Source organism: Scyliorhinus canicula, chromosome 6 (genome assembly GCF_902713615.1).
Source record: "Scyliorhinus canicula chromosome 6, sScyCan1.1, whole genome shotgun sequence".
In the NCBI taxonomy this organism is placed as follows: Eukaryota; Metazoa; Chordata; class Chondrichthyes; order Carcharhiniformes; family Scyliorhinidae; genus Scyliorhinus; species Scyliorhinus canicula.
The window spans coordinates 73,058,089-73,085,020 of NC_052151.1; the positions used below are offsets into that span (position 1 = coordinate 73,058,089).

Sequence of the window (26,932 nt, forward strand, 5' to 3'; positions counted from 1 at the left end):
AACCTGCATGTCTACCTTTAGGGAATCCTCGACTAGCACTCCCAGATCCCTTTGTACTTTGGCATTATGAATTTTCTCACCGTTTAGAAAGTAGTCTATGCTTGGATTCTTTTTTCCAAAGTGCAAGACCTCACATTTTCTCACGTTGAATTGCATCAGCCATTTCCTGCACCACTCTCCCAAACTGTCTAGATCCTTCTGCAGCCTCCCCACTTCCTCAGCACTACCTGCCTGACCACCTAACTTCGTATCATCGGCAAACTTCGCTAGAATGCCCCCAGTCCCTTCATCCAGATCATTAATATATATGGTGAACAGCTGCGGCCCCAACACTGAACCCTGTGGGACACCGCTGGTCACCGGCTGCCATTCCGAAAAAGAACCTTTTATCCCAACTCTCTGCCTTCTGTCAGACAGCCAATCCTCAACCCATGCCAGTATCTCACCTCGAACACCATGGGCCCTCACCTTACTCAGCAGCCTCCTGTGTGACAACTTATCAAAGGCCTTCTGGAAATCCAGATAGACCACATCCACTGGGTTTCCCTGGTCTAACCTACTTGTCACCTCCTCAAAGAATTCTAACAGGTTCGTCAGGCACGACCTCCCCTTACTAAATCCATGTTGCCTTGTTCGAATCCGACCCTGCTCTTCCAAGAATTTAGAAATCGCATCCTTAACGATCGATTCTAGAATTTTACCAACAACCGAGGTTAGGCTAATTGGCCTATAATTTTCCATCTTTTGTCTTGATCCTTTCTTGAACAAGGGGGTTACAACAGCGATCTTCCAATCGTCCGGGACTTTCCCTGACTCCAGTGATTTTTGAAAGATCTCAACCAACGCTTCCGCTATTTCTTCAGCCACCTCCCTCAGAACTCTAGGATGTAGCCCATCGGGGCCAGGAGTTTGTCAATTTTAAGACCTTTTAGCTTTTTTAGCACCATCTCTTTTGTAATGGCAACCATACTCAACTCAGCCCCCTGACCCTCTATAATGTTTGGGATATTACTCATGTCTTCCACTGTGAAGACAGATGCAAAGTACTTATTAAGTTCTCCAGCCATTTCCTCGTCTTCCATCACTAGCCTTCCAGAATCAGTTTGAATTGGCCCAATGTCTACTTTGGCCTGTCGTTTGTTTCTTATGTATTGAAAGAAACTTTTACTATCATTTCTTATATTACTGGCTAGCCTGCCTTCATATTTGATCCTCTCCTTCCTTATTTGTCTCTTTGTTAACCTTTTGTTTTTGTAGCCTTCCCAATCTTCTGATTTCCCAGTGCTTTTGGCCACTTTATAGGATCTCTCTTTTTCTTTGATACATTTCCTGACCTCCTTTGTCAGCCATGGCTGTCTAATCCCTCCCCGGATAATCTTTCTTTTCTTGGGGATGAACCTCTGTACAGTGTCCTCAATTATGCATACAAACTCCTGCCATTTTTGCTCTACTGTCTTCCCCACTAGGGTCTGCTTCCAGTCGATTTTCGGCAGTTCCTCTCTCATGCCCTCGTAATTACCTTTATTTAACTGTAACACTATTACATCCGATTTTGCCATCTCTCTTTCAAACTGTAGACTGAACTCAACCATATTATGATCGCTGCTTCCTAAGTGTTCCCTTACTTTAAGATCTTTTATAAAGTCTGGTTCATTACATAGCACTAGATCCAGAATAGCCTTCTCCCTTGTGGGCTCCATGACAAGCTGTTCCAAAAAGCCATCTTGTAAGCATTCCATGAATTCCTTTTCTTTGGATCCACTGGCTACGTTATTTACCCAATCCACCTGCATATTGAAGTCCCCCATGATCACCGTGACTTTGCCTTTCTGACATGCCTTTTCTATTTCCCAGTACATCCAGCAGAGGGCAGCAGAGCAAAGCTACTGATCAGCTGTTCTGGGGGAATTTGCATACGTGCAGTGCGGTCAGCCTAAGTTGAAGGTGGTTTGTGGAAGGGCTGTTGGCAAGTGACAGTTAAACCCGAAACACTTTGTGAGTGTTTCCCACCCTACCTCCTCCTCTAACCAACCCCCCCACCCCACGGTGGTTGGGAAGCGGGAGCAGGGGCCTGTCGTGAAGGTGAGTGAGTGCCTTTAAATTTGCTTAACTTTCAGCGGGAGCAGGGTTTGAGGTAATATCAGGTAAGCTCTTCCTTTCTTTTTCTTTTTCTTGTTTTTTTTTTTAAATCTAGAGGTGATGTCAGGGAAGGCAGTACAATGCTCCTCCTGCAGAATGTTTGAGGTGAGGGACGCCGTCAGTGTCCCTGCTGATTTAATCTGTGGGAAGTGCACCCAACTCCAGCTCCTCAAAAACCGTGTTAGGGACCTGGAGCTTGAGCTGGATGAACTTCGGATCATTCGGGAGGCAGAGGGGATCATAGATAGGAGCTTCAGGGAAGTAGTTAAACCAAAGACTGGAGATAGATGGGTAACTGTAAGAGGGACTGGGAAGAAGCAGTCAGTGCAGGGACCCCCTGCGGTCGTTCCCCTGAGTAACAAGTATACCGTTTTGGATACTTGTGGGGGGGGGGGGGACTTACCAGGGGTAAGCCATGGGATACGGGCCTCTGGCACGGAGTCTGTCCCTGTTGCTCAGAGGGGAAGGGGGCAAAGGAGTAGAACATTAGTAATTGGGGACTCAATAGTCAGGGACACAGATAGGAGATTTTGTGGGAGCGAGAGAGAGACTCACGTTTGGTATGTTGCCTCCCAGGTGCAAGAGTAAGTGATGTCTCGGATCGTGTTTTCCGGGTCCTTAAGGGGGAGGGGGAGCAGCCCCAAGTCGTAGTCCACATTGGCACTAACGACATAGGTAGGAAAGGGGACAAGAATGTCAGGCAGGCCTTTAGGGAGCTAGGATGGAAGCTCAGAGCAAGAACAAACAGAGTTGTTATCTCTGGGTTGTTGCCCGTGCCACGTGATAGTGAGATGAGGAATAGGGAGAGAGAGCAATTAAACACGTGGCTACAGGGATGGTGCAGGTGGGAGGGATTCAGATTTCTGGATAACTGGGGCTCTTTCTGGGGAAGGTGGGACCTCTATAGACAGGATGGTCTACATCTGAACCTGAGGGGCACCAATATCCTGGGGGGGAGATTTGTTAGTGCTCTTTGGGGGGGTTTAAACTAATTCAGCAGGGGCATGGGAACCTGGATTGTAGTTTTGGGGTACGGGAGATTGAGAGTATAGAGGTCAGGAGCACAGATTTGACTTCGCAGGAGGGTGCCAGTGTTCAGGTAGGTGGTTTGAAGTGTGTCTACTTCAATGCCAGGAGTATACGAAATAAGGTAGGGGAACTGGCAGCATGGGTGGGTACCTGGGACTTCGACGTTGTGGCCATTTCAGAGACATGGATAGAGCAGGGACAGGAATGGTTGTTGCAGGTTCCGGGGTTTAGGTGTTTTAGTAAGCTCAGAGAAGGGGGCAAAAGAGGGGGAGGTGTGGCGCTGCTAGTCAAGGACAGTATTACGGTGGCGGAAAGGATGCTAGATGGGGACTCTTCTTCTGAGTTAGTATGGGCTGAGGTTAGAAACAGGAAAGGAGAGGTCACCCTGTTGGGAGTTTTCTATAGGCCACCTAATAGTTCTAGGGATGTAGAGGAAAGGATGGCAAAGATGATTCTGGAAAAGAGCGAAAGTAACAGGGTAGTTGTTATGGGAGACTTTAACTTTCCAAATATTGACTGGAAAATATATAGTTCGAGTACATTAGATGGGTCATTCTTTGTACAATGTGTGCAGGAGGGTTTCCTGACACAATATGTTGACAGGCCAACAAGAGGCGAGGCCACATTGGATTTGGTTTTGGGTAATGAACCAGGCCAGGTGTTAGATCTGGAGGTAGGTGAGCACTTTGGAAACAGTGACCACAATTCGGTGACCTTTACGTTAGTGATGGAAAGGGATAAGTATACCTCGCAGGGCAAGAGTTATAGCTGGGGGAAGGGCAATTATGATGCCATTAGACATGACTTAGGATGTGTTGGTTGGAGAAGTAGGCTGCAAGGGTTGGGCACACGGGATATGTGGAGCTTGTTCAAGGAACAGCTATTGCATGTTCTTGATAAGTACGTACCAGTCAGGCAGGGAGGAAGTGGTCGAGCGAGGGAACCGTGGTTTACCAAAGAAGTGGAATCTCTTGTTAAGAGGAAGAAGGAGGCCTATGTGAAGATGAGGCATGAAGTTTCAGTTGGGGCGCTTGATAGTTACAAGGAAGCGAGGAAGGATCTAAAGAGAGAGCTGAGACGAGCAAGGAGGGGACATGAGAAGTCTTTGGCAGGTAGGATCAAGGAAAACCCAAAAGCTTTCTATAGGTATGTCAGGAATAAAAGAATGACTAGGGTAAGAGTAGGGCCAGTCAAGGACAGTGGTGGGAAGTTGTGTGTGGAGGCTGAGGAGATAAGCGAGATACTAAATGAATACTTTTCGTCAGTATTCACTCAAGAAAAAGATAATATTGTGGAGGAGAATGCTGAGACCCAGGCTATTAGAATAGATGGCATTGAGGTGCGTAGGGAAGAAGTGTTGGCAATTCTGGACAAGGTGAAAATAGATAAGTCCCCGGGGCCGGATGGGATTTATCCTAGGATTCTCTGGGAAGCCAGGGAAGAGATTGCTGAGCCTTTGGCTTTGATTTTTAGGTCATCATTGGCTACAGGAATAGTGCCAGAGGACTGAAGGATAGCAAATGTGGTCCCTTTGTTCAAGAAGGGGAGTAGAGATAACCCCGGTAACTATAGGCCGGTGAGCCTAACGTCTGTGGTGGGTAAGGTCTTGGAGAGGATTATAAAAGATACGATTTATAATCATCTAGATAGGAATAATATGATTAGGGATAGTCAGCATGGTTTTGTGAAGGGTAGGTCATGCCTCACAAACCTTATCGAGTTCTTTGAGAAGGTGACTGAACAGGTAGACGAGGGTAGAGCAGTTGATGTGGTGTATATGGATTTCAGTAAAGCGTTTGATAAGGTTCCCCACGGTCGGCTATTGCAGAAAATACGGAGGCTGGGGATTGAGGGTGATTTAGAGATGTGGATCAGAAATTGGCTAGTTGAAAGAAGACAGAGAGTGGTAGTTGATGGGAAATGTTCAGAATGGAGTTCAGTTACGAGTGGCGTACCACAAGGATCTGTTCTGGGGCCGTTGCTGTTTGTCATTTTTATAAATGACCTAGAGGAGGGCGCAGAAGGATGGGTGAGTAAATTTGCAGACGACACTAAAGTCGGTGGAGTTGTAGACAGTGCGGAAGGATGTTGCAGGTTACAGGGGGACATAGATAAGCTGCAGAGCTGGGCTGAGAGGTGGCAAATGGAGTTTAATGTGGAGAAGTGTGAGGTGATTCACTTTGGAAAGAATAACAGGAATGCGGAATATTTGGCTAATGGTAAAATTCTTGGTAGTGTGGATGAGCAGAGGGATCTCGGTGTCCATGTACATAGATCCCTGAAAGTTGCCACCCAGGTTGATAGGGTTGTGAAGAAGGCCTATGGTGTGTTGGCCTTTATTGGTAGAGGGATTGAGTTCCGGAGCCATGAGGTCATGTTGCAGTTGTACAAAACTCTAGTACGGCCGCATTTGGAGTATTGCGTACAGTTCTGGTCGCCTCATTATAGGAAGGACGTGGAAGCTTTGGAACGGGTGCAGAGGAGATTTACCAGGATGTTGCCTGGTATGGAGGGAAAATCTTATGAGGAAAGGCTGATGGACTTGAGGTTGTTTTCGTTAGAGAGAAGAAGGTTAAGAGGTGACTTAATAGAGGCATACAAAATGATCAGAGGGTTAGATAGGGTGGACAGCGAGAGCCTTCTCCCGCGGATGGGGGTGGCTAGCACGAGGGGACATAGCCTTAAATTGAGGGGTAATAGATATAGGACAGAGGTCAGAGGTGGGTTTTTTACGCAAAGAGTGGTGAGGCCGTGGAATGCCCTACCTGCAACAGTAGTGAACTCGCCACCATTGAGGGCATTTAAAAGTTTATTGGATAAGCATATGGATGATAAGGGCATAGTGTAGGTTAGATGGCCTTTAGTTTTTTTTTCCATGTCGGTGCAACATCGAGGGCCGAAGGGCCTGTACTGCGCTGTATCGTTCTATGTTCTATGTTGCGCCCCTGGTCCTGACCACTGTTAGGAGGTCTGTACATAACTCCCATTATGGTTTTTTTGCCTTTGTGGTTCCTCAATTCTACCCACACAGACTCCACATCATCCGACCCTATGTCGTTTAGTGCCATAGATTTAATTTTGTTCTTAACTAACAAGGCAACCCCACCCTGTCGGCCCACCTCCCTGTCTTTTCGATAGGTTGTATATCCTTGGATGTTTAACTGCCAGTCCTGAACCCCCTGCAGCCATGTCTCTGTGATGCCTACCACATCATAATCATTCACGATGATCTGTGCCATTAGTTCGTCTACTTTGTTACAAATGCTACGAGCATTCAGGTAAAGTACCTTAATGCTAACTTTCTTATCATTACAGATATTGGAAGTCCTAAGATGTCCAAAGTTATCCTTCCTTTTTGTTGCATTCCTAGTCTGCCTCAAGCTTAAATCCACCTGCCTACATGTTATCCTCCTGCGTATCTTGCCATTTAACTCCATGCTCCCTGTCGCTTTCACTTTCCCTTCCCCCCAACTCAGAAGTTTAAAGTCCTACTGACCACCCTATTTATCCTCGTCGCTAGAACACTGGTTCCAGATCGGTTCAAGTGGAGACCGTCCCAACGGTACAGATCCCCCCGGTTCCAAAACTGATGCCAATGTCCCATGAAGTGGAATCCCTCTTTCCCACACCAATCCCTTAGCCACGTGTTTACTTCCCTAATTTTCTTATCCCTATGCCAATTGGCACGTGGCTCGGGCAGTAATCCGGAGATTATGACCCTTGAGGACCTGTATTTCAATTTTCTTCCTAGTGCTTGATAGTCCCCGAACAGGTCCTCCACCCTAGCTTTACCTATGTTGTTAGTCCCAACGTGGACCACAACAACTGGATTCACCCCCTCCCGCTCCAATATCCTTTCAAGCCGGTCAGAGATGTCCCGCACCCTGGCACCGGGCAGGCAACACACCATGCGAGACTCCCGATCCAGCTTGCATAGGATACTATGAAGGCAAGCATACTACCATTTCTACCTGTGCTGCCACTTTTAAGGATCGGTGGACCAGCACGCCCACATCTGTGTCTATGCTCCTGATGGTTCTGCCATTTATTTTCTAGCTCCCACCTGAATTGGAGCTACCAAAATGCATCACCTCACATTTGTCTGGGTTAAACTCCATCTGCCATTTCTCTGCCCAATTTTGCAACATATCTATATCCTATATCTCTGACAATCTTCATCACTATCTGCAACTTCTGAAATCTTAGTATCATCCGCAAACTTGCTAATCAGAGCCGCTACACTTTCTTCCAAGTCATTTATATGTATTACAAACGGCAGAGGTTCCAGTACTGATCCCTGCAGAACACCACGGTTTACAGACCTCCATTGGGAAAAACACCCTTCCAATGCTACGGGGTATGGGGCTGGTTTAGCACAGGGCTAAATTGCTGGTTTTGAAAGCAGACCAAGGCAGGCCAGCAGCATGGTTCAATTCTCGTACCAGCCTCCCCGAACAGGTGCCGGAATGTGGCGACTAGGGGCTTTTCATAGTAACTTCATTTGAAGCCTACTTGTGACAATAAGCAAATTTCATTTTTCATTTCTTCTATGGCCAAGCCAGTTCTCAATCTGTTCAGCTAGTTCACCTCTGACCCCATATGATCTAATCTTTTGCACCAGCCTGCCATGAGGGACCTTATCAAATGCTTTACTAAAGTCCATGTAGACAACATCCACAGTCCTTCCCTCGACGATCATTTTCGTCACCTCCTCAAAAAACTCAAATTAGTGAGTCAAGACCTTCCTCATACAAAATCATGCTATCTTTCCCTAATAAGACCATTCACTTCCAAATGTGCATGGATCCTATCTCTTGAAAATATTTTCCAACAATTTCACTATCACCGACGTCAAGCTCACCGGCCTATAATTACCCGGATTAACCTTGCAACCCTTCTTAAATAATGGTACAACTACCCTCCAATTCTCTGGGATCTCATCTGTGGCCAATGAGGACACAAAGATTTCTGTTAGAGGTTCAGCGATTTCATTTCTGGTCTCCCTCAGTAATCTGGGATAGATGCCATCTGGCCCCACCTTAATGCTTTTTAACACACCTAACACTTGCTCCCTCGTAATAACGACCGGTTCTAAAATGTTTAAACATCCCTTTGAGACTCCACCAATCTACGCGTCCCTCTGCTTTGTGAATACCGATGCAAAATACTCATTAAGGATCTCACCTACTTTCTTTGGTTCTACACATGATTTCCCTCCTTTGTCCTCGAGTGGACAAACTCTTTCTCTAGCTACCCTCTTGTTCCTAATATACGTCTAAAATGCCTTCGAATTCTCCTTAATCCTGTCTGCCAAGGACATTTCGTGATGCCTTTTTGACCTCCTAACTCCCTGCTTGAGCTCTTTCCTACTTTCCTTGCATTCTTCAAGTGCTTCACCTGTTTTTAGTTGCCTATACGTCACAAATGCATCATTTTTCTTTTTGATTAGACTCGCAATTTCCTCGTCATCCATGGTTCCCGAATCCTGCCTTTCCTATCCTTGGGCATCACGGTAGCATAGCAGTTAGCACTATGGTTTCACAGCTCCAGGGTCTCAGGTTCGATTCTCTGCTTGGGTCACTGTCCGTGTGGAGCCTGCACGTTCTCGGTGTCTGCGTGGGTTTCTTCCGGGTGCTCCGGTTTCCTCGCACAAATTCCAAAAGATGTGCTTGTTAGGTAATTTGTACATTCTGAATTCTCCCTATGTACCCAAACAGGCACCGGAATGTGGCGACTAGGGGCTCTCACAATAACTTCATTGCAGTGTAAACGTAAGCCTACTTGTGACAATAAAGATTATTATTATTCATTTTTACTGGCACATGCCTGACCTGCACTCCCATCAACTGCTCCTTGAAAGACTCCCACATGTCAAATGTGGATTTACCTTCAAACAGCTTCCAAATCCTACCTAATCTGGTTGTAGTTAGCCTTCCCCCAATTTAGCACCTTAATCCTAGGACAACACTCGTCTTTTTCCATGAGTATTCGAAAGCTTATGGAATTGTGGTCACTGTTCGCCACATGTTCCCTCACTGTAACTTTGATGACCTGGCCAGGCTTGTTCCCTAGTACTAGGTCCATTATAGCCCCCTCTCTAGTCAAACTATCCATATATTGTTCCAAAATCCCTTCTTGGACACACTTAACAAATCACTCACCGTCTAAACCCCTAGCCTTAAGGGATTTCCAGGCAATATGAGGAAAATAAAAGTCTCCCACTACAACAACCCTATTTTTTCTATATCTATCCAGAATCTGCTTACATTTCAACTTCCCATGGGCTCTTGGGAGGCCTGTAGTGCACCCCCATCATAGTTCCTGTTTCTGAGTTCTACCCACAGTGCCTCATTACTTGATTCTTCCATGACTGATTATCCCTTTTCCTACCGTCCTTCCTTTGCACTGGTCTATACTTTTCCTAAGCGCTGTGAAAAATTGCTTTGAAAGTCCCCCACTGTTCCTCAATTGTCCCACTACAAAACCTTTGCTCCCAATCTACCCTAGCCAACACCTCCCTAATCCCATTGTAGTCTCCTTTGTTTAAACAAAAGATAATTTGGATTTTACCTTCTCACAATCCATCTGTATTTTAAATTCAACCACACTGTCATCGCTTTTTCCGAGAGGATCCTAGGAGATCATTAATCAATCCTGTTTCATTGCACAGGACCAAATCTAGGGTAGCTTGTGACCTCGTAGGTTCCATTACATAGTGTTTAAGGAAACTATCGCGGGGACATTCTTTGAACTCCTCCTCAAGGCTGCCCTGACTATCCTGGTTTGGCCAATCAACATTTAGATTAAAATCCCCCATGATAATTGCCGTATCAGTTTTACATGCATCAGTTATTTCTTTGTTTATTGCCCGTCCCACCGTGATGTTATTTGGTGACCTATAGGCTACGCCCATAAGTGACCTTTTCTCCTTACTATTTCTAATTTCCACCAAATGGATTCAACCTTTTTCTCCATCGAATCTATATCATTTCTCACTACCGCCCTGATGGCATCCTTAAATATCAGAGCTACACCACCTCCCATGCCTTCCTGTCTGTCCTTCCGAATCGTCTGATACACCAGGATATTTAACTCCCAGTCATGACCATCCTGCAACCATGTCTCTGTAATGGCCACTATACCATACCCATCTGTGATGATTTGTGCCGTCAACTCATTTATCTTGTTTCGAACACTACGAGCATTCAGGTAAGGTGCATTTATGCTAGTTGTTATATGTCCAACCAAAGTGAGTGTCTCTGGGATGGTGGAGGGTGTTGGAGATAGTAGAGATGGGAAAATCCATGTCATCATCGGACTCTAGCTCCGGGGTGTCCTGGGTCTCAGGATGGCCCCCATCCGTGTCCTCGACGCTACACGGCACCCGGGGCTCTGGCTGTGACTTGGGGGGAGGAGAGGAGACACCAGAAGGATCTGCCCCATTCACCAGCAGCTCCTGCAAGTCACAAGACAGGACGCATGATCAGACAATGGGCTGGAGTTAAGGTGGTGTGGGGGGATGACGGTGGTGTGAGGGTGATGTTGGGGAGGCTCACTTCCTCACCTGATGCCAATCTCCATGGGGGTCATGATGCCCTCTGGTGGGTTGGGGGGTGTTGGATTACGGGTGTGGGACGAGGGTTGGTGCCAGGGGCACAGTGCTGCCTAGTCACCCTGGCCGTCCCGAGGAGGTTATGCAGTTTTTTTCCCTGCATTGCTGGCCGTTTCAGAGGGTGTAGTGCATGGCGTTTACGGCGCCTGTCATCTGCACTCAGGCGGTTGCAGCCTCCTTCCCTGGCCAGGGTACAGTGTTGCCCACCTCTCCTCCACACCCCCAGCAGGATATCAAGTGTGGCGTCCGGGAACCTTGGTGCAGCGCTCCTCACGATCATCCTGTTGGCAGGAATGTTGTGTTGGGGAGTGCAGTATGTATATGCAGCTGCAGCTTGTCAGCCTCCTGAGTGTCAACTGCAAATCCGGCACCATTTCCCATTGGAATAGATTGTGTTCCACATGGCAGCCCGCAACGGTCGCTGAATCAGTCCAGACATGGCGCTAGTTTTGCTGTCATAGAAGTCAGTGAATTCTGCCCCAGCATCAACAGTTAATCTCAGGAACGGAGAATTCCACCGCCTATTTCTGATAACACAATCAAACTGCGAATTGACAGAATTGATGAAATGTCAGTTGATATCGAGCAGACGTTTCAAGAGGAACAGGAAATTAGTAGAAAATTTGCCCGGCACACTGATCCCTCTACAGATCAGCAATGTCAGGCATGGTGACAGGGATTCTATCAAAGAGAATTTCTTTTATGCAAAGAATTGCCCAGTCATGCAACCAGGAAGGGAAATCTCTCATGTCCCAAGTGCTAATCTGGAGGAAAACAATCTTAATTGGACCAAGTGGAATTGCAGGTGCACTGTGGAAGCAGCTTCCATGCTGGGAAAAATCAACTGGTTCGATAAAAAGGAGAAATGTCAGATTCCTGACATCCAGGATAGCCATTGTATTCTGCACCATAAAGCCCTTGTTGCCAATACAATGCCATTTGAATTAACAGCAGTATTAGATCAAATAGTTAAAATTGTGAATTACGTGAAGGTCACATCCTTTGAAAGAGTTTACCATTTTGTATGAAGATCACACACAAGTGCGATGGCTGTCACAAGGAAAGATCCTCTCTCATGTCTATGAGCTCTGTAACATGCTGAAAGAGTTTTCTCTGCATGAATTGCCACACAAAGATTTAATGTGTGATGTTTTTGTGTGCTAAGCTTGCATATCTTTCATATATATTCAGCCATCTGAAGGAGCTGGATGTTAAAATTCATAGGGAAAAAAAAGACATCCTGACTGCCACAAATAGACATCAAGGATTTGGGTCAAAGCTAATTGCAAAATAAAGTGGCAAGAGGATGGATTGAGATGTTTTTTCTGGCATCAGTGGTTAGCACTGTTGCTTCACAGTGCCAGGGATCCAGGTTTGATTCCCGGCTTAGGTCACTATCTGTTCGGAATCTGCAAGTTCTCCCCATGTCCACGTGGGTTTCCTCAGGGTGCTCCAGTTCCTCCCACAAGGCCCGAAAGACGTGTTTATAAGGTGAATTGGACATTCTGAATTCGCCCGCAGTGTACCCGAACAGACGCCGTAGTGTAGAAACTGGGGAATTTTCACAGTAACTTCATTGCAGTGTTAATGTAAGCCTATTATTATTTACTCACATTTGGAAACAAATGGACTTATTTGCGATAAGCTACATTGTTTTGTGAAGGGGAGGTTGTGTCTCACGAACTTAAACGAGATTTTTGAGGAAGTGACAAAGATAATTGATGAAGGGAAGGCAGTGAATGTTGTCTACATGGACGTCAGTAAAGTCTTTGGCAAGGTCCCTCATGGCAAACTGGTACAAAAGGTGAAGTCATACGGGATCAGTGGTGAGCTGCCAAGATGGATACAGAACAGGAAGGGATGGGTGGGGCAGGTTTTCCACTCGGGGTTGGATGTGAGGAACCGGGGAGTGGCGATTCTGGTGGGGAAAAATGTGTTGTTTGAGGCATCGGAGGTGGTGGCGGATAAGGGGGGTAGGTATGTGATGGTTAGGGGCAGGCTGCAAGGAGAGAAGGTGGTACTGGCTAGTGTGTATGCCCCAAATTGGGACGATGCGGGCTTTATGAGGCGTATGTTGGGACGGATCTCGGATCTGGAGGCAGGAGGTCTGATCATAGGGGGGGACTTTAATACGGTGTTGGATCCTTCACTGGATCGGTCCAGCTCTAGGACGGGTAGGAGGCCGGCGGCAGCCAAGGTACTGAGAGGGTTTATGGATCAGATGGGTGGAGTGGATCCATGGAGGTTTGTGAGGCCGAGGGCACGTGAGTACTCTTTCTTCTCCCACATACATAGGGTCTACTCTCGGATAGATTTCTTCGTGGTGAGTAGGGGACTGATTCCGAGAGTGGAGGAGGCCGAGTATTCGGCCATTGCAATCTCCGACCACGCTCCGCATTGGATAGAGTTGGAGATGGGGGAGGTGCGAGACCAACGTCCATTGTGGCGGTTGGATGTGGGGTTGTTGGCGGAGGAGGAGGTGTGTAGGAGGGTCCGGGCAAGTATTGAGGGGTACCTTGAGGTGAATGATACGGGGGAGGTTCAGGTGGGGATGGTCTGGGAAGCCCTGAAGGCAGTAATTCGTGGGGAGCTGATATCCATCCGGGCACACAGGGAGAGGAGCGAGAGGAGTGAGAGGGATAGACTGGTGGGAAAGATGCTGGAGGTGGACAGGAGGTATGCAGAGGCACCAGAGGAGGGACTGTTGGGGGAGAGGCGCAGCCTGCAGGCTAAATTTGATTTGCTGACCACTAGAAAGGCGGAGGCACAGTGGAGGAAGGCACAAGGGGCAGTGTACGAACATGGTGAAAAGGCGAGTAGGATGCTGGCTCATCAGCTCCGTAAGCGGGATGCGGCTAAGGAGATTGCTGGAGTGAGAGACAAGAGTGGGAATGTGGTGCGGAAGGGGGTAGAGGTGAATGAGGTCTTCAAGGACTTTTACGGGGAACTGTACCGGTCGGAGCCAACGGGGGAGAGGAGGGGAATGAAGAGGTTCCTCGACGGGCTTTCTTTCCCGAAGGTGCAGCAGGAGAAGGTGGAGGGGCTGGGTGCGCCGATTGAGCTGGAGGAGCTAGTTAAGGGGATCGGGCAGATGCAGTCAGGGAAGGCACCGGGGCCGGATGGGTTCCCGGTGGAATTTTATAAAAAGTTCGTGGACCTAGTGGGCCCCTTGCTGGTGCGGACACTCAACGAAGCGTGGGACTTTGCCCCCGACGATGTCACGGGCACTGATCTCGTTAATTTTAAAGAAGGACAAGGACCCCCAGCAGTGTGGTTCATACAGGCCCATATCTCTCCTCAACGTGGATGCTAAGGTGCTGGCAAAAATCCTGGCCACCAGGATAGAGGACTGTGTGCCAGGGGTTGTGCATGAGGACCAGACAGGTTTTGTGAAGGGAAGGCAGCTGAACACGAATGTGCGGAGATTGCTGAATGTCATTATGATGCCGGCGATTGAGGGGGAGGCAGAGATAGTGGTGGCGCTGGATGCGGAGAAGGCCTTCGATAGAGTGGAGTGGGGGTACCTATGGGAGGTGTTGGGGAGGTTTGGATTTGGTGAAGGGTTCATTAGATGGGTGAGGCTGCTATATGAGGCCCCGATGGCGTGCGTGGCCACGAATAGGAGGAGGTCGGAGTACTTCCGGCTTTACCGAGGGACCAGGCAGGGTTGCCCCTTGTCCCCCTTGTTGTTTGCACTGGCAATCGAGCCTCTGGCGATGGCATTGAGAGATTCAGAGAGGTGGAGAGGCTTGGTGCGCGGTGGAGAGGAACATAGGGTGTCGTTGTATGCCGACGATCTGTTACTGTATGTGGCGGACCCGGTGGGAGGGATGCCGGGAGTGATGGAGTTACTAGCCGAGTTTGGGACCTTCTCAGGTTATAAATTAAACTTAGGCAAGAGCGAGGTGTTTGTGGTGCACCCTGGAGACCAGGAGGAAGGAATTGGTAGGCTCCCGCTTAGGAGGGCAGGGGAGAGCTTTAGGTACCTGGGGGTGCAAGTGGCCAGGGACTGGGGGACTCTCCACAAGCATAACTTTACCAGACTGGTAGATCAGATGGAGGAGGAGGGACATGCTGCCATTGTCGTTGGCGGGGAGGGTGCAGTCCGTCAAAATGACAGTGCTTCCGAGGTTCTTGTTCCTTTTTCAGTGCCTGCCCATATTTATCCCCAGGGCCTTCTTTAGGAGAGTGACCGGCAGTATTCTGAGCTTTGTGTGGGCACATGGGACTCAGAGAGTGAGGAGGGTGTTCCTGGAGCGAGGAAGGGATAGAGGCGGGCTGGCGCTGCCCAACCTTCTGGGGTACTATTGGGCAGCCAATGTGTCAATGGTGCGTAAATGGGTGATGGAGGGGAGAGGGGCGGCGTGGAAAAGAATGGAGATGGCGTCATGTAGAGGTACGAGCCTGGGCCATGGTAACGGCACCGTTGCCGCTCTCCCCCAAGAGGGTTACCACGAGCCCGGTGGTGGCGGCGACCCTAAGAATCTGGGGACAGTGGAGACGGCATCGGGGGGAAACAGGGGGCTCGATGGAGGCTTCACTGGGTGGCAACCATCGGTTCATCCCGGGGAACACGGATGGGGGATTCAGGGGATGGCAAAGGGCGGGCATCAGCAAATTGAGGGACCTGTTTATTGGCGGGAGGTTTGCGGGCCTGGGGGAACTGGAAGATAAATTTGGCCTTCCCCAGGGGAACATGTTCAGATACCTGCAGGTAAAGGCGTTTGCTAGGCGACAGGTAGAGGGATTCCCTTTGCTGCCCTCGCAGGGGATGATGGACAGAGTGCTTTCGGGGGTGTGGGTAGGAGAGGGGAAGGTGTCTGACATCTATAAGGTAATGCAGGAGGTGGAGGAGTCGTCAGTGGAGGAGCTGAAGGCTAAATGGGAGGAGGAACTCGGGGAGCAGATAGAGGACGGGACTTGGGCGGAGGCCTTGGAGAGAGTCAACTCTTCCTCCTCATGTGCGAGGCTTAGTCTCATCCAATTTAAGGTGCTGCACCGGGCCCACATGTCCGGGACTAGGATGAGTAGGTTCTTCGGGGGTGAGGACAGGTGCACCAGATGTTCGGGGAGTCCTGCGAACCACGCCCATATGTTCTGGGCATGCCCAGCACTGGAAGAATTCTGGAAGGGGGTGGCGGGGACGGTGTCGAGGTTGGTTGGATCCAGGGTCAAGCCAGGGTGGGGACTCGCGATTTTTGGGGTTGGGGTGGAGCCGGGAGTGCAGGAGGCGAAAGAGGCCGGGGGTCCTGGCCTTTGCGTCCCTAGTAGCCCGTCGAAGTATTCTGCTACAGTGGAAGGATGCGAGGCCCCCAAGCGTGGAGACCTGGATCAGTGACATGGCGGGATTTATAAAATTGGAAAAGGTCAAATTTGCCCTGAGAGGATCAACACAAGGGTTCTATAAACGATGGCAGCCTTTTCTGGACTTCCTGGCTCAGAGATAGGTAACTGGGTCAATAGCAGCAGCAACCCGGGGGGGGGGGGGTAAACTGGGTCAATAGCAGCAGCAACCCGGGGGGGGGGGTGCATTATTGTAGTGTTTATTCTGTAACTTTATAGTGTTTTAATTTGCGTTGTTGTTAAAATGCTGGGTTGTTCATGGGGATGGGGCGAATGTATATGATTGTTAATATTATTGTTATTTTCGGTATTTTACTAAGGTGCGTTATTGTTGTATAAAATCAAAATTTCTCAATAAAAATTATTTTTTAAAAAAAGATGGATACAGAACTGGCTCTGTCATAGAAGAAAGAGGATAGTGATGGAAAGGTGCTTTTCTGAATGGAAGGTTGTGACTCATGGTGTTATGTGGTGATCAGTGATGTACCATGTTCCTTGTAGTATATATAAATGATTTTGAGGAAAATGTAGCTGGGCTGATTAGTAAGTCTGCAGACAACACAAAGATTGGTGGAGTTGCGGATAGTGATGAGGTTTGTCAGAGTATATAGCATGATACAGTTAGAAACTTCGGCAAAGAAATGACGGATGGAGTTTAATCCGGACAAATGTGAGGTGATGCATTTTGGAAGGTATAATACAGGTGGAAATTATACAGTAAATGGCAGAACCCTTAGGGGTATTCACAGGCAGAGAGATCAGGGCGTACAGGTCCACAGTTCACTGAAAGTAGCAATGCAGATGGATAAAGGTAGTTAATACAGCAAAATTAGCAAGTCATGCTGCAGCTGTACAGAACCTTAGTTTGGCAACATTTGGAATATTGCATACAATTCTGGTCACCAGACTACCAGAAGGATGTGGATGCTTTAGAGAGTGCACGGAAGTAGTTTACCAGGATATTGCCTGGTCTGGAGGGTATTAGCTATGGAGAAGTTGGATAAACTTGGGATTGTTTTCGGGGTCACCTGAGGTTTACAAAATTTTGAATGGCATGGACAGAGCGGATAGTCAGACACTTTTTCTCAGGATGGAAAAGTTAATTACTAGGGGACATCATTCTCAGGTGCGAGGTGGAAGGTTTAGAGGAGATGTGGGAGGCAAGTTTTTTTTACACCGAGGGTGATGAGGGCTTGGAACACGGTGCTGGGAGAGGTGGTGAAGAAGATATGATAGTGTCATTTAAGAGGCATCTCGACAAAGAAATGAATAAGAAGAGATTCGAGAGATACTGACCCCGGAGGTGCAGAAAATTTTAGTTTGGACAGGTATCATGATCGGTGCATTTGGAGGTCCGAACGGCCTGTCCCTGTGTTGTACTGTTTTTTGTTGGTGCTAGAGGATTCAGTGATGGTAATGCCATTGAATGTCATGTGGGATGGTATTCTCTCTTGTTGGAGAAGGTCATTGCCTGGAACTTGTCATGTGAATTTTACTTCAGCCCAAGCCTCAATGTTGCTCAGGTCTTTCTCTGCAGATGAGTGCAGACTGCTTCTGTATCGGAGGAATCATAAATGGTGCTGAACAGCACAATCAGCACACAAACATCAGCGCAAGTCCCCACTTCTGATCTTTTAAATGGTAGAAAACTCATGATGAAGCAGCTGAAGATGGTTGGATCCAGGACACTATCCTGAGGAATTCCTGCAGTGTTGTCCTGGGATTAAGCCAATTGACCTCCAACAACCACAGCCATCTGCCTTTGTACTCGGTTTGACTACAAACTAGGAGAACAATTCCCATTAACTCAGTTTTGCTCGGGATCCTTGATGCCACATTTGGTCAAAAGCTGCCACTCTCACCTGGTGCTATGTCTTTTCGTCCGACGTCACTTCGTCCACGTCTTTTGGTCCAACGTCTTTTTGTCCGCCCGTCTTTTGGTCCAACGTCTTTTTGTCCGATGATTTTTTTCGTGAAAGACTTTTTGTGACTTGTTACGTTTTTTTGTCGGATGATTTTTTTTGTAAAAGACTTTTGGTAACTTGCTTAGTAGCACTCCACTCCAATCCCCACATTAACTTTTTGTAAATAGAAATCTTCTCTAATGCACAAAGCAAGGTATAATATGCAATAAAGGATTTTTATTACCGGTCTCTTTCCTTTAACGAGCCTCGTTAAAGGATAGTTATTATCGTTCTCTTTCCATTAACGAGCCTCGTTAAAGGATAGATATTACCGTTCTCTTTCTTAATTCGGGAATTTTAAGTAATTAGTAAACTTTTAGATTTTATAACTGCATTTTTAGATTTTTTAACTGCATTTTTCAACTTGCATTTTAGTTGCATTTTATCAATTACTTGCATTGTAGCAATTAAATTCACTTGCTGTATTGTACTTGCATTTTATCAATTAAATGGTTTTATACGGAATTAATTTGTAATTGGATAATTGGACGAAGTGACACTGGACCAAAAGACGGGCGGACAAAAAGACGTTGGACCAAAAGACGTGGACGAAGTGTCGTTGGACGAAGTGACGTCGGACGAAAAGACGCGACACGCTCTCACCTCACCTCTGGAGTTCAGCTCTTTTGTCCATGTTTTCCTGTAAATGAGATCAACAGCCGAGTGACCCTAACGAGACCCAAATTTATTATCAATAAACTGGTTATTGCTGTGTAAATGCCGCTTGACTGAGCTGTCAACGGCCCCTTCCATTACTCTGCTGCTGATAGAGAGGAGACGGATTGGCCTTTTTTTGTGTGGACAGGACATACCACTGCAATTTCCCACATTGTCAGGCAGATGCCAATGTCGTAGCTTTACTGGAATAACTTGTTAAGAGGAGTGGCTAATTTTGGAGCACATGTCTTCAGTACTAACACCAGAATCTACAGCCTGATAGCAAATGAGTTGAAGATTGTGATACTGGGGTCGGCAGGTGGAGACAGAACTGGATAATGCAATCAGGACCTCTGGGAGAAGGCGTTGCAAATATTTCAGCCTTGTCATTTGCACTGATATGCTGAGCTTTCCCATCATGGAGGATGGGGATATTTGAGGACTCCTCTCTTCCTCCAGTTTGTCGTTCAATTGTCCTCCACCAGTCACAACTGGATGTAGCAGGACTTCAGAGCTTAATCTGACACATTGATCGTGGGATGGCTTAGTTCTGTGTACTGAATGCTGCTGTGAATGTTTGGCATGCTTTTTCTTTATAGCAAAGTCCAAACCTATTGCACTGGAAGCAGTGGGCTGATCTCACGAGTGGGAATGCTTTGCTTCACAGTGTCAGCATTGTAACTCTGCTGCCGGTTCAGGTATTGCTTTCCGTGTGTTACAAGTGCCACTGTTTCATTGTTGCTTAACTAGCTGGACTGTAGATTGGCCTCTGCACCACAAATTTATTCTCTTCCCTTAAAATGGTCCTGTGCTGCTCTCACTGTTCTGATTTCCAGGGTTAAATCTTCTTTTGATTGGATCTCTTGACATTTTATTTAAACCTTATGCAATGCTGTATCTTAAATGTTGTTTCCTCCAAAGTCCCCAATTTTGTAATTGATTTGGGCCTTGGATTATTTTGAATCGACTTGGATGTGTGGACTTTGATCCCTGTTCAAAATTTTAAGAGTGTATGTTCTGCTTTTAATGCTGTCGGAATTTCAAGATGGTGTTGCTGTCCACTCAGCGACAAAGAGATTTTCCATACTGGCTGGTTTCAGTAGGCTCCACAATAATGCCGAATGTAATCACCCCAAATAAAGTTTTTACAATTAATCACCTGCCTGAAGACTTCTAGCTTCTGCTTGTTTCTTACTCAGTTGAACAGTCACAATGTTACCAAATTATTAATTTTTTTTTCTGTTTGATGAGCTTGGAACTCGGGGATCAGGTTTTTAGCAACGGATTTTTCTTAAACTACACTTCTCGCTGACTTCTCAAGACCTGCTGCAGCCTGCAATTTTAAAAGATTAAGCTCACCATTGCAAATTCTGCCAAAGCAAGAAGTGGTACTCAACCTCACTCATTAGTCTCATTAGATTTAACAAGGCAATATAGTACTAAATAGCAATTTGTCCTGTTATTCTTACCGGTCAAGGTCATCTTTTTTCCGTTCATAATTTTTCAGCACCTGAACAAGCTGAGTATTCTGGTCAAAGACGCATGGGGGCAGAAGACCATGGATGCCCAGTTGTAGCCTCTCTTCCAATGTAAAAGCCAAGCCCTAGAAAAAGAAGCAACATGTTATGCTGAATTGCTCACCTTTTCAATTGCATTCAGATACCAAATCCCTGAACATGAACAGAGAAAACTCAATGAAGTAAACCAACAGCTTCTAAAATGCTGGCATGACAACCAAGCAATAACCATAGTGCTGAACAATTAGACATGCTGCAAAATTTTTCATCTTGCACTCAAGACAAATTTGCAAGAATACTAAATCTTAAAGAGAACTATTTATACTACACAAGAAAAGGGTATGAATTGTTTGGAAAGTGGGCTCTGATTAACAGATGTGTTGCCATGGAGAATGTACCAGGGAAATAAAAGTTAGTTGCCAAGTTTTTGTTTTGTTTAAATTCAAACACGGCACGTCGACTTGGATTGCCTTGGGGAATGAACCAATGAATGGTTGTCCCCCAAGCTTTGGTTTGTTGAAAAGGGGGCAACGCATGGACATATTCTGTTTGCAAAAGTATAGAGCACTGTATGTGAAGATACGCCATGCCTAGCACATAGTTGAGCCATACTGTGAGCCCAACTGATCATCCTAAATTGGGCGTCAGTGTAATGTAAAAAAAAATTTAGAGTACCCAATTCATTTTTTCCAATTAAGGGGAAATTTAGCGTGGCCAATCCACCTAGCCTGCACATCTTTTGGGTTGTGGGGACGAAACCCAAACAAACACGGGGAGAATGTGCAAACTCCACACGGAGAGTGACCCAGAGCAGGGATCGAACTTGGGACCTTGGCGCCATGAGGCTGCAGGGCCACTGCGCCACCGTGATGCCCTGTCAGTGTAATTCTTAATACAATCAGAATTGTTTAATACGTGCTGTCCAACTACATCTAACATTGCACACTATGTTTGGAGTTTTGCAGGCAAAATCAACATTGCCTGTTGCAAACAGCCGAAAACGACAAGCTGTTTGATACAAGCCCCCATTTGGGATACACACCCTACATAGCTGCCGTCAAACTGCCGCTGAAATTGATGTATTGAGAGACAGGCAGAAGGTGTTTTTGGTTTCACAGCAGCATGCTGTTTGCGAAGACCACACTTCGCTACTGCGTTGTAGCAGCACGCAACCACTAGTTTTGCCTGCTGTTCAAGTTTCAGAGACACCTTACCTTTCCAGGGTAATTGGGTTCTCGACGACTGAAAGTGGCAGCCCTAGGTCCATGAATTTTCAGCAAGCAATTGGGGTAACTATCACCTTACAGGATATCTTTGATGCACCCCATCTCGGTATCAAGAGATTGTATGCACAATGAGCAAATGGCATGGGCCCTATTTACAAGGTTGCCGATAAGGCCAATCTTCTGCTGCATAGAAATATAGGAATCCCAATGCATATACAGTATTGACAAGTGATGGTGGGCTTACAGGGGAGTGGTAGAGAACCTATAGGTAGATTTCACAACAAGCACATTAAGGAAAGGGAACTAATTTGAGTGCAACATTTCCAAAGTGAATTTAAACGTAGAATGGAGCCAATTAAGGGCTGAAGGAAATTTGTACATGCAGCTGCAGATTTAAATATAAGGCGGAATTCAATGGAAAAATTTCTAAGTTAATTTGTGGTGGGTTTTTCAGGGAATTTCCCGCTGGCTCTGCTGGCATATTTCCCACTGCTATTCAATGACACAGTCACCTTTTTGGGCCCTGGGGAGTTTCTCACCGGCTTAGCCCACACTGAGCTGAATGCAGAGATCGGACCTCCATTTTGAAAGGTTGACCAGATCTCCAAGTGAGCTTGTGGGTCCCCCACACCCCATCCATTGCGCAATGCCACTCCCCACACACTTGGGCACTACCGCCCCTGCTCCCCCACCAAGTGAGGACACCCTGCTATGGGGTCACTAGGTGTCCCCCTTCTTCAGGCCCTTCTAAGCCCAGTGACCCAGCAGAGAATCGAACCTGGGACCCTGGCGCTGTGAAGCCACAGTGCTAATCACTTGGGCTACCCTGCTGTCCAGATCAGGCATGATCGAATGGCGGAGCAAACTCAATATCCAAATGGCCTAATTCTGCTTCTACATCTTATGAATTTTGTGAGATTCATGCACAAAATCACCCAGATCCTCTGCACCTCAGAGCTCTGTAATCTCTCACTATTTAGATAAGCTTTTTTATTACTCCTGCCAAAATGGACAACCACACATTTTCTCACATTATACTGGTTTTTCCAGATCGTTGCTCAATCATTTGCTTACAAATATCACAATCAATCACCATCTAACTTTTTGCTCTGTTCAGTGCCCAAGTCCCCATGGGAAGCACAACAGATTAACAAAGGTAGCAGTCACAGGACCACACTCCAGCAAATGTTAGCAACTTCGCAGAGATGGGAAAAGTGGAAGCAAAACAGCATATCATAGAATCCCTACAGTGCAGGAGGCAGCCATTTGATCTATCGAGTCTGCACTGACCCTCTGAAAGAGCACGCTACCTAGGCTCAGGCCCCCACCCTATCCCTGTAACCCAACCCAACCTTTTGGACACTAAGAGGCAATTTAACATGGCTAATCCACCTAACTGCGCATCCTTGGACTGTGGGAGGAAACCGGAGCACCCAGGGGAGGGGGAAGAGAGAGAGAAGAGAAGAAAGGGATAGCGGGAGCGGATACCAGGCTATTGAGTTGATGATCAGCCATGATCATAATGAATGGCAGAGAAGACTCAATGGGCTGACTGGCCTCCTCCTATTTTCTGTTTCTATGTTTTATGGAAAAACCTATGTTTTATGTTGGGATGAAGGTTCCTCGAAGAACTAGGTTTCTCTGAAGGATTTCTTGTAAATAGGTAGCTTCCAGTAATTATTCTCATGACCAATCTGCATGGGATAAAAAGTCAAATAGAAATTGGTTATAAAAGGAGTAGGACCCTGGGCGCAGTTCGGTGTTCAAGCATTTTGATTTTAAATTTAGAACAATCTGGCTGCAGTGCAGGAAACATCTTCAAACAGAATTCATGTGAAATTCTCTATGCTGGCTCAAGAGTTTAAACCTTTTGTTCACTACAGGATTCTTAACAGTAAGCTAAACTTCTGGTTTAGCCATACTGAGGAGCACAAGTGAGAGAACAGGAACTGAGAAGGGACAGTAAGCGAGGGAGGAAAGAGGGAAAAGAAAGGAGAGGAGAGAGACAGAAAAGAGAACGACAAAAGTAAATAACTTATAGGAATCTTTGAAACAGTACTCAGACCAAAAGGTTAATTTTTCAATTTCTAATAAGAATCTGACTTGAGCTTATTGGGGTGTCAAATGGGTGTAGAGTTAGGAAATTTGGTTTAAAGTTGAAGCATCTATACTCTTGCATTTTTAAAATCTTTAACATACATCTATGAGATCTAGAGCATAATTGTTAATCTTCACGTTCTTTGATTTTTGTGTAGCAAAATTACCCTGATTTGAACCGTGAACCTTGTGGCAAGTTCTTTGTAGATTTTTGAATTATATTAAAAAATTACTGGTCTTCTACCGAGATCAAAATACTGTTGAACAATAAGTCACAGCAGATAAATTTACGAAAGAAAAATAACGTGACTTCTTTGACCATTTAAAGCTTAACAAATGAATAATAATAATGACACTAATAATAATAGAAGCACAAATTATTAAGACACTGTCCTAAGTGGTCCTCCACATATTCAAAGCAAAAAGTAGCAAGCTTCTCACTATACACGTGTATTATTTTTCACATAGGAAAAGCCATCTACATTTGTCTGACATGTGTCAACAGGATTCTTGCCCCCATCTGAAAAATAATCTAAAACCAGTCCAGTTTGGATTGTAAATATGATTCAGGGCTCAATGACATAGTCTGGATCTATGCAACAATGATTGCTTCAGCCCAAGTAACAAAATGTACTTCCCATCCCTACCTAAATAATTCACGATGTGGAGATGCCGGCGTTGGACTGGGGTGAGCACAGTAAGAAGTCTTACAACACCAGGTTAAAGTCCAACAGGTTTGTTTCAAACACGAGCTTTCGGAGCACGGCTCCTTCTTCAGGTGAATGGAAAGGCTTGTTCCAGAAATGTTTATATAGACACAGTCAGAGATGCCCCGGAATGTGAGCACCTGCAGGCAATCAAATCATCAAAGATGCAGAGAGAGAGGTAACTCCAGGTTAAAGAGGTGTGAATTGTCCCAAGCCAGTTCAGTCGGTAGGCCTCTGCAAGTCCAGGCTTGTTGGTGGGGGCCGAATGTAATGCGACATGAATCCCAGATCCCGGTTGAGTCCGCATTCATGCGTGCGGAACTTAGCTATAAGTTTTTGCTCAGCAATTTTGCGTTGTCGCGTCTCCTGAAGGCCTCCTTGTAGAATGCTGACCCGGAGATCAGAGGCTGAATGTCCTTGACTGCTGAAGTGTTCCCCAACTGGAAGGGAACAGTCCTGCCTGTTGATAGTCGCACGATGCCCGTTTATTCGTTGTCGCAGTGTCTGCATGGTCTCGCCAATGTACCACGCTTCGGGACATCCTTTCCTGCAGCGTATGAGGTAGACTACATTGGTCGAGTCGCACGAGTATGCGCCGCGTACCTGGTGGGTGGTGTTTCCACGTGTGTACGGCTTGGGACAATTCACACCTCTTTAACCTGGAGTTACCTCTCTCTCTGCATCTTTGATGATTTGATTGCCTGCAGGTGCTCACATTCCGGGGCATCTCTGACTGTGTCTATATAAACATTTCTGGAACAAGCCTTTCCATTCACCTGAAGAAGGAGCCGTGCTCCGAAAGCTCGTGTTTGAAACAAACCTGTTGGACTTTAACCTGGTGTTGTAAGACTAAATAATTCACAAATGTCTTATGCAGAGAAAAGTAAATCACTCAAAATAATCAGCAACAAATTCATTGAAAGTGAGGATCACCCCTCTTAAACCAGGGGTAAGGTCGAGAAGGCAGGCCTTCATGAATAACCTCAGCCGGTACTGGAATTGAACTGCCGGCCTTGCTCTGCATCACAAACCAGCTGTCTAACCAGGAGAGCTAAACCGGCCATAAACAGTTGTTATAACATTTTCAGACTATCCATGGTTAAGCTTGGCAAGGTAATGCAGAGATCTGAAGATGCCTTCTGCAAATCAAGAGGAGATTTCTCCACTCTTACTGCCTGCCATGGACACACCAGAAGGGTTTACCGGTTGATGATCAACTTGACTGGCCACATTATAAACTCACATTTCACAGCCATCAATTGCTGGGTAGGATGCAATCCCAGACCCAACTCCGAAGCAGATGCTCTACCCACTGTTTCACAAGAGCCCCCTTCCAAATCCTCATGATTTTGACTGCATCTGCATATCTCCTTTTGCCATCCCTCCTCCAAGGAAAACATGCAAATTTTCCAGTCTATCTTCACAAGTGAAGTTCCTCACCCTTGGAACTAACTTGGAACTAAATCCTTACAATCGCTTCACCCTCTTTAGAGTTGTACCCTTTATTTTATATTGGACGGATGGATTGGTTTATGGTCACGTATACCAAGGTACAGTGAAAAGTATTTTTCTGCGAGCAGCTTAAACAGATCATTTAGTACATGAAAATAAAATAAAGGGACAATCCTTTAAACAGAGATGAGGAGGAATTTCTTCAGCCAGAGGGTGGTGAATCTGTGGAACGCATTGCCGCAGAAGGCTGTGGAGGCCAATTCACTGAGTGTCTTTAAGTGAGAGATAGATAGGTTCTTGATTAATAAGGGGATCAGGGGTTATGGGGAGAAGGCAGGAGAATGGGGATGAGACAATATCAGTCACAATTGAATGGCGGAGCAGACTCGATGGGCCAAGCGGCCTAATTCTGCCCGTATGTCTTATGGTCTTATGGTCTACACAATGTAAATTCATAAACACCGGCATCGGGTGAGGCATACAGGAGTGTAGTATTAATCAGGTCAGTCTGTAAAAGGGTCATTAAGGAGTCTGGTAACAGTGGGGAAGAAGCTGTTTTTGAATCTGTTTGTGAATGTTCTTAGACTTTTGTATCTCCCAAGGCAGCGAGGGGTGTAGATAAAGTCAGTGGTTGGGAGGCGGATGTGTGTGATGGACTGGGCTCTATTCATGACTGTCTGAAGATTCTTGCGGTCTAGGGCCCAGTTGCCATACCAGGCTGTGATGCAGCCAGATAGGATGCTTTCTATGCTGCATCTGTAAAAGTTAAGAGTCAATTGTGGAAATGCCGAATTTCCATAGTTTCCTGAGGACGTATAGGTGCTGTTGTGCCTTCTTGGTGGCAGTGTCAATGTGGGTGGACCAGGACAAATTTTTGGTGATGTGCACCCAGAGGAATTTGAAGCTGTCAACCATCTCAAACCTCGGCCTCGTTGATGCAGACAGGGGCACATACAGTACTTTGCTTCCTGAAGTTAATGATCAGATCTTTATTTTGCTGACATTGAGGGATAGATTGTTGTCGATCTGGACATGATCTACTGGCTTGCTCGCACCCAAAATGCAGCAGGGCCGATAGATGCTGGGACCACAAACGGGGAACAGACAAAATGGCACACGTGGGGGCCTCCTAGGGGATCGGAAGCCCCACTGTGTAGGGTGGTACACAAGCTGACACCCAGGCAGTCAC

At 46.4% G+C, this 26,932-nt stretch overlaps 1 protein-coding gene across 1 annotated transcript in view; it reads right to left on the reverse strand.

Annotated features, from left to right (window-relative positions):
• The window catches only part of me1 (malic enzyme 1, NADP(+)-dependent, cytosolic), a 795,738-nt gene that overhangs the window by 543,791 nt on the left and 225,015 nt on the right, over positions 1–26,932 (reverse strand). The window contains 1 exon segment of the mRNA XM_038799481.1: positions 20,214–20,347. Coding sequence (XP_038655409.1) covers positions 20,214–20,347 — 134 coding nt within the window.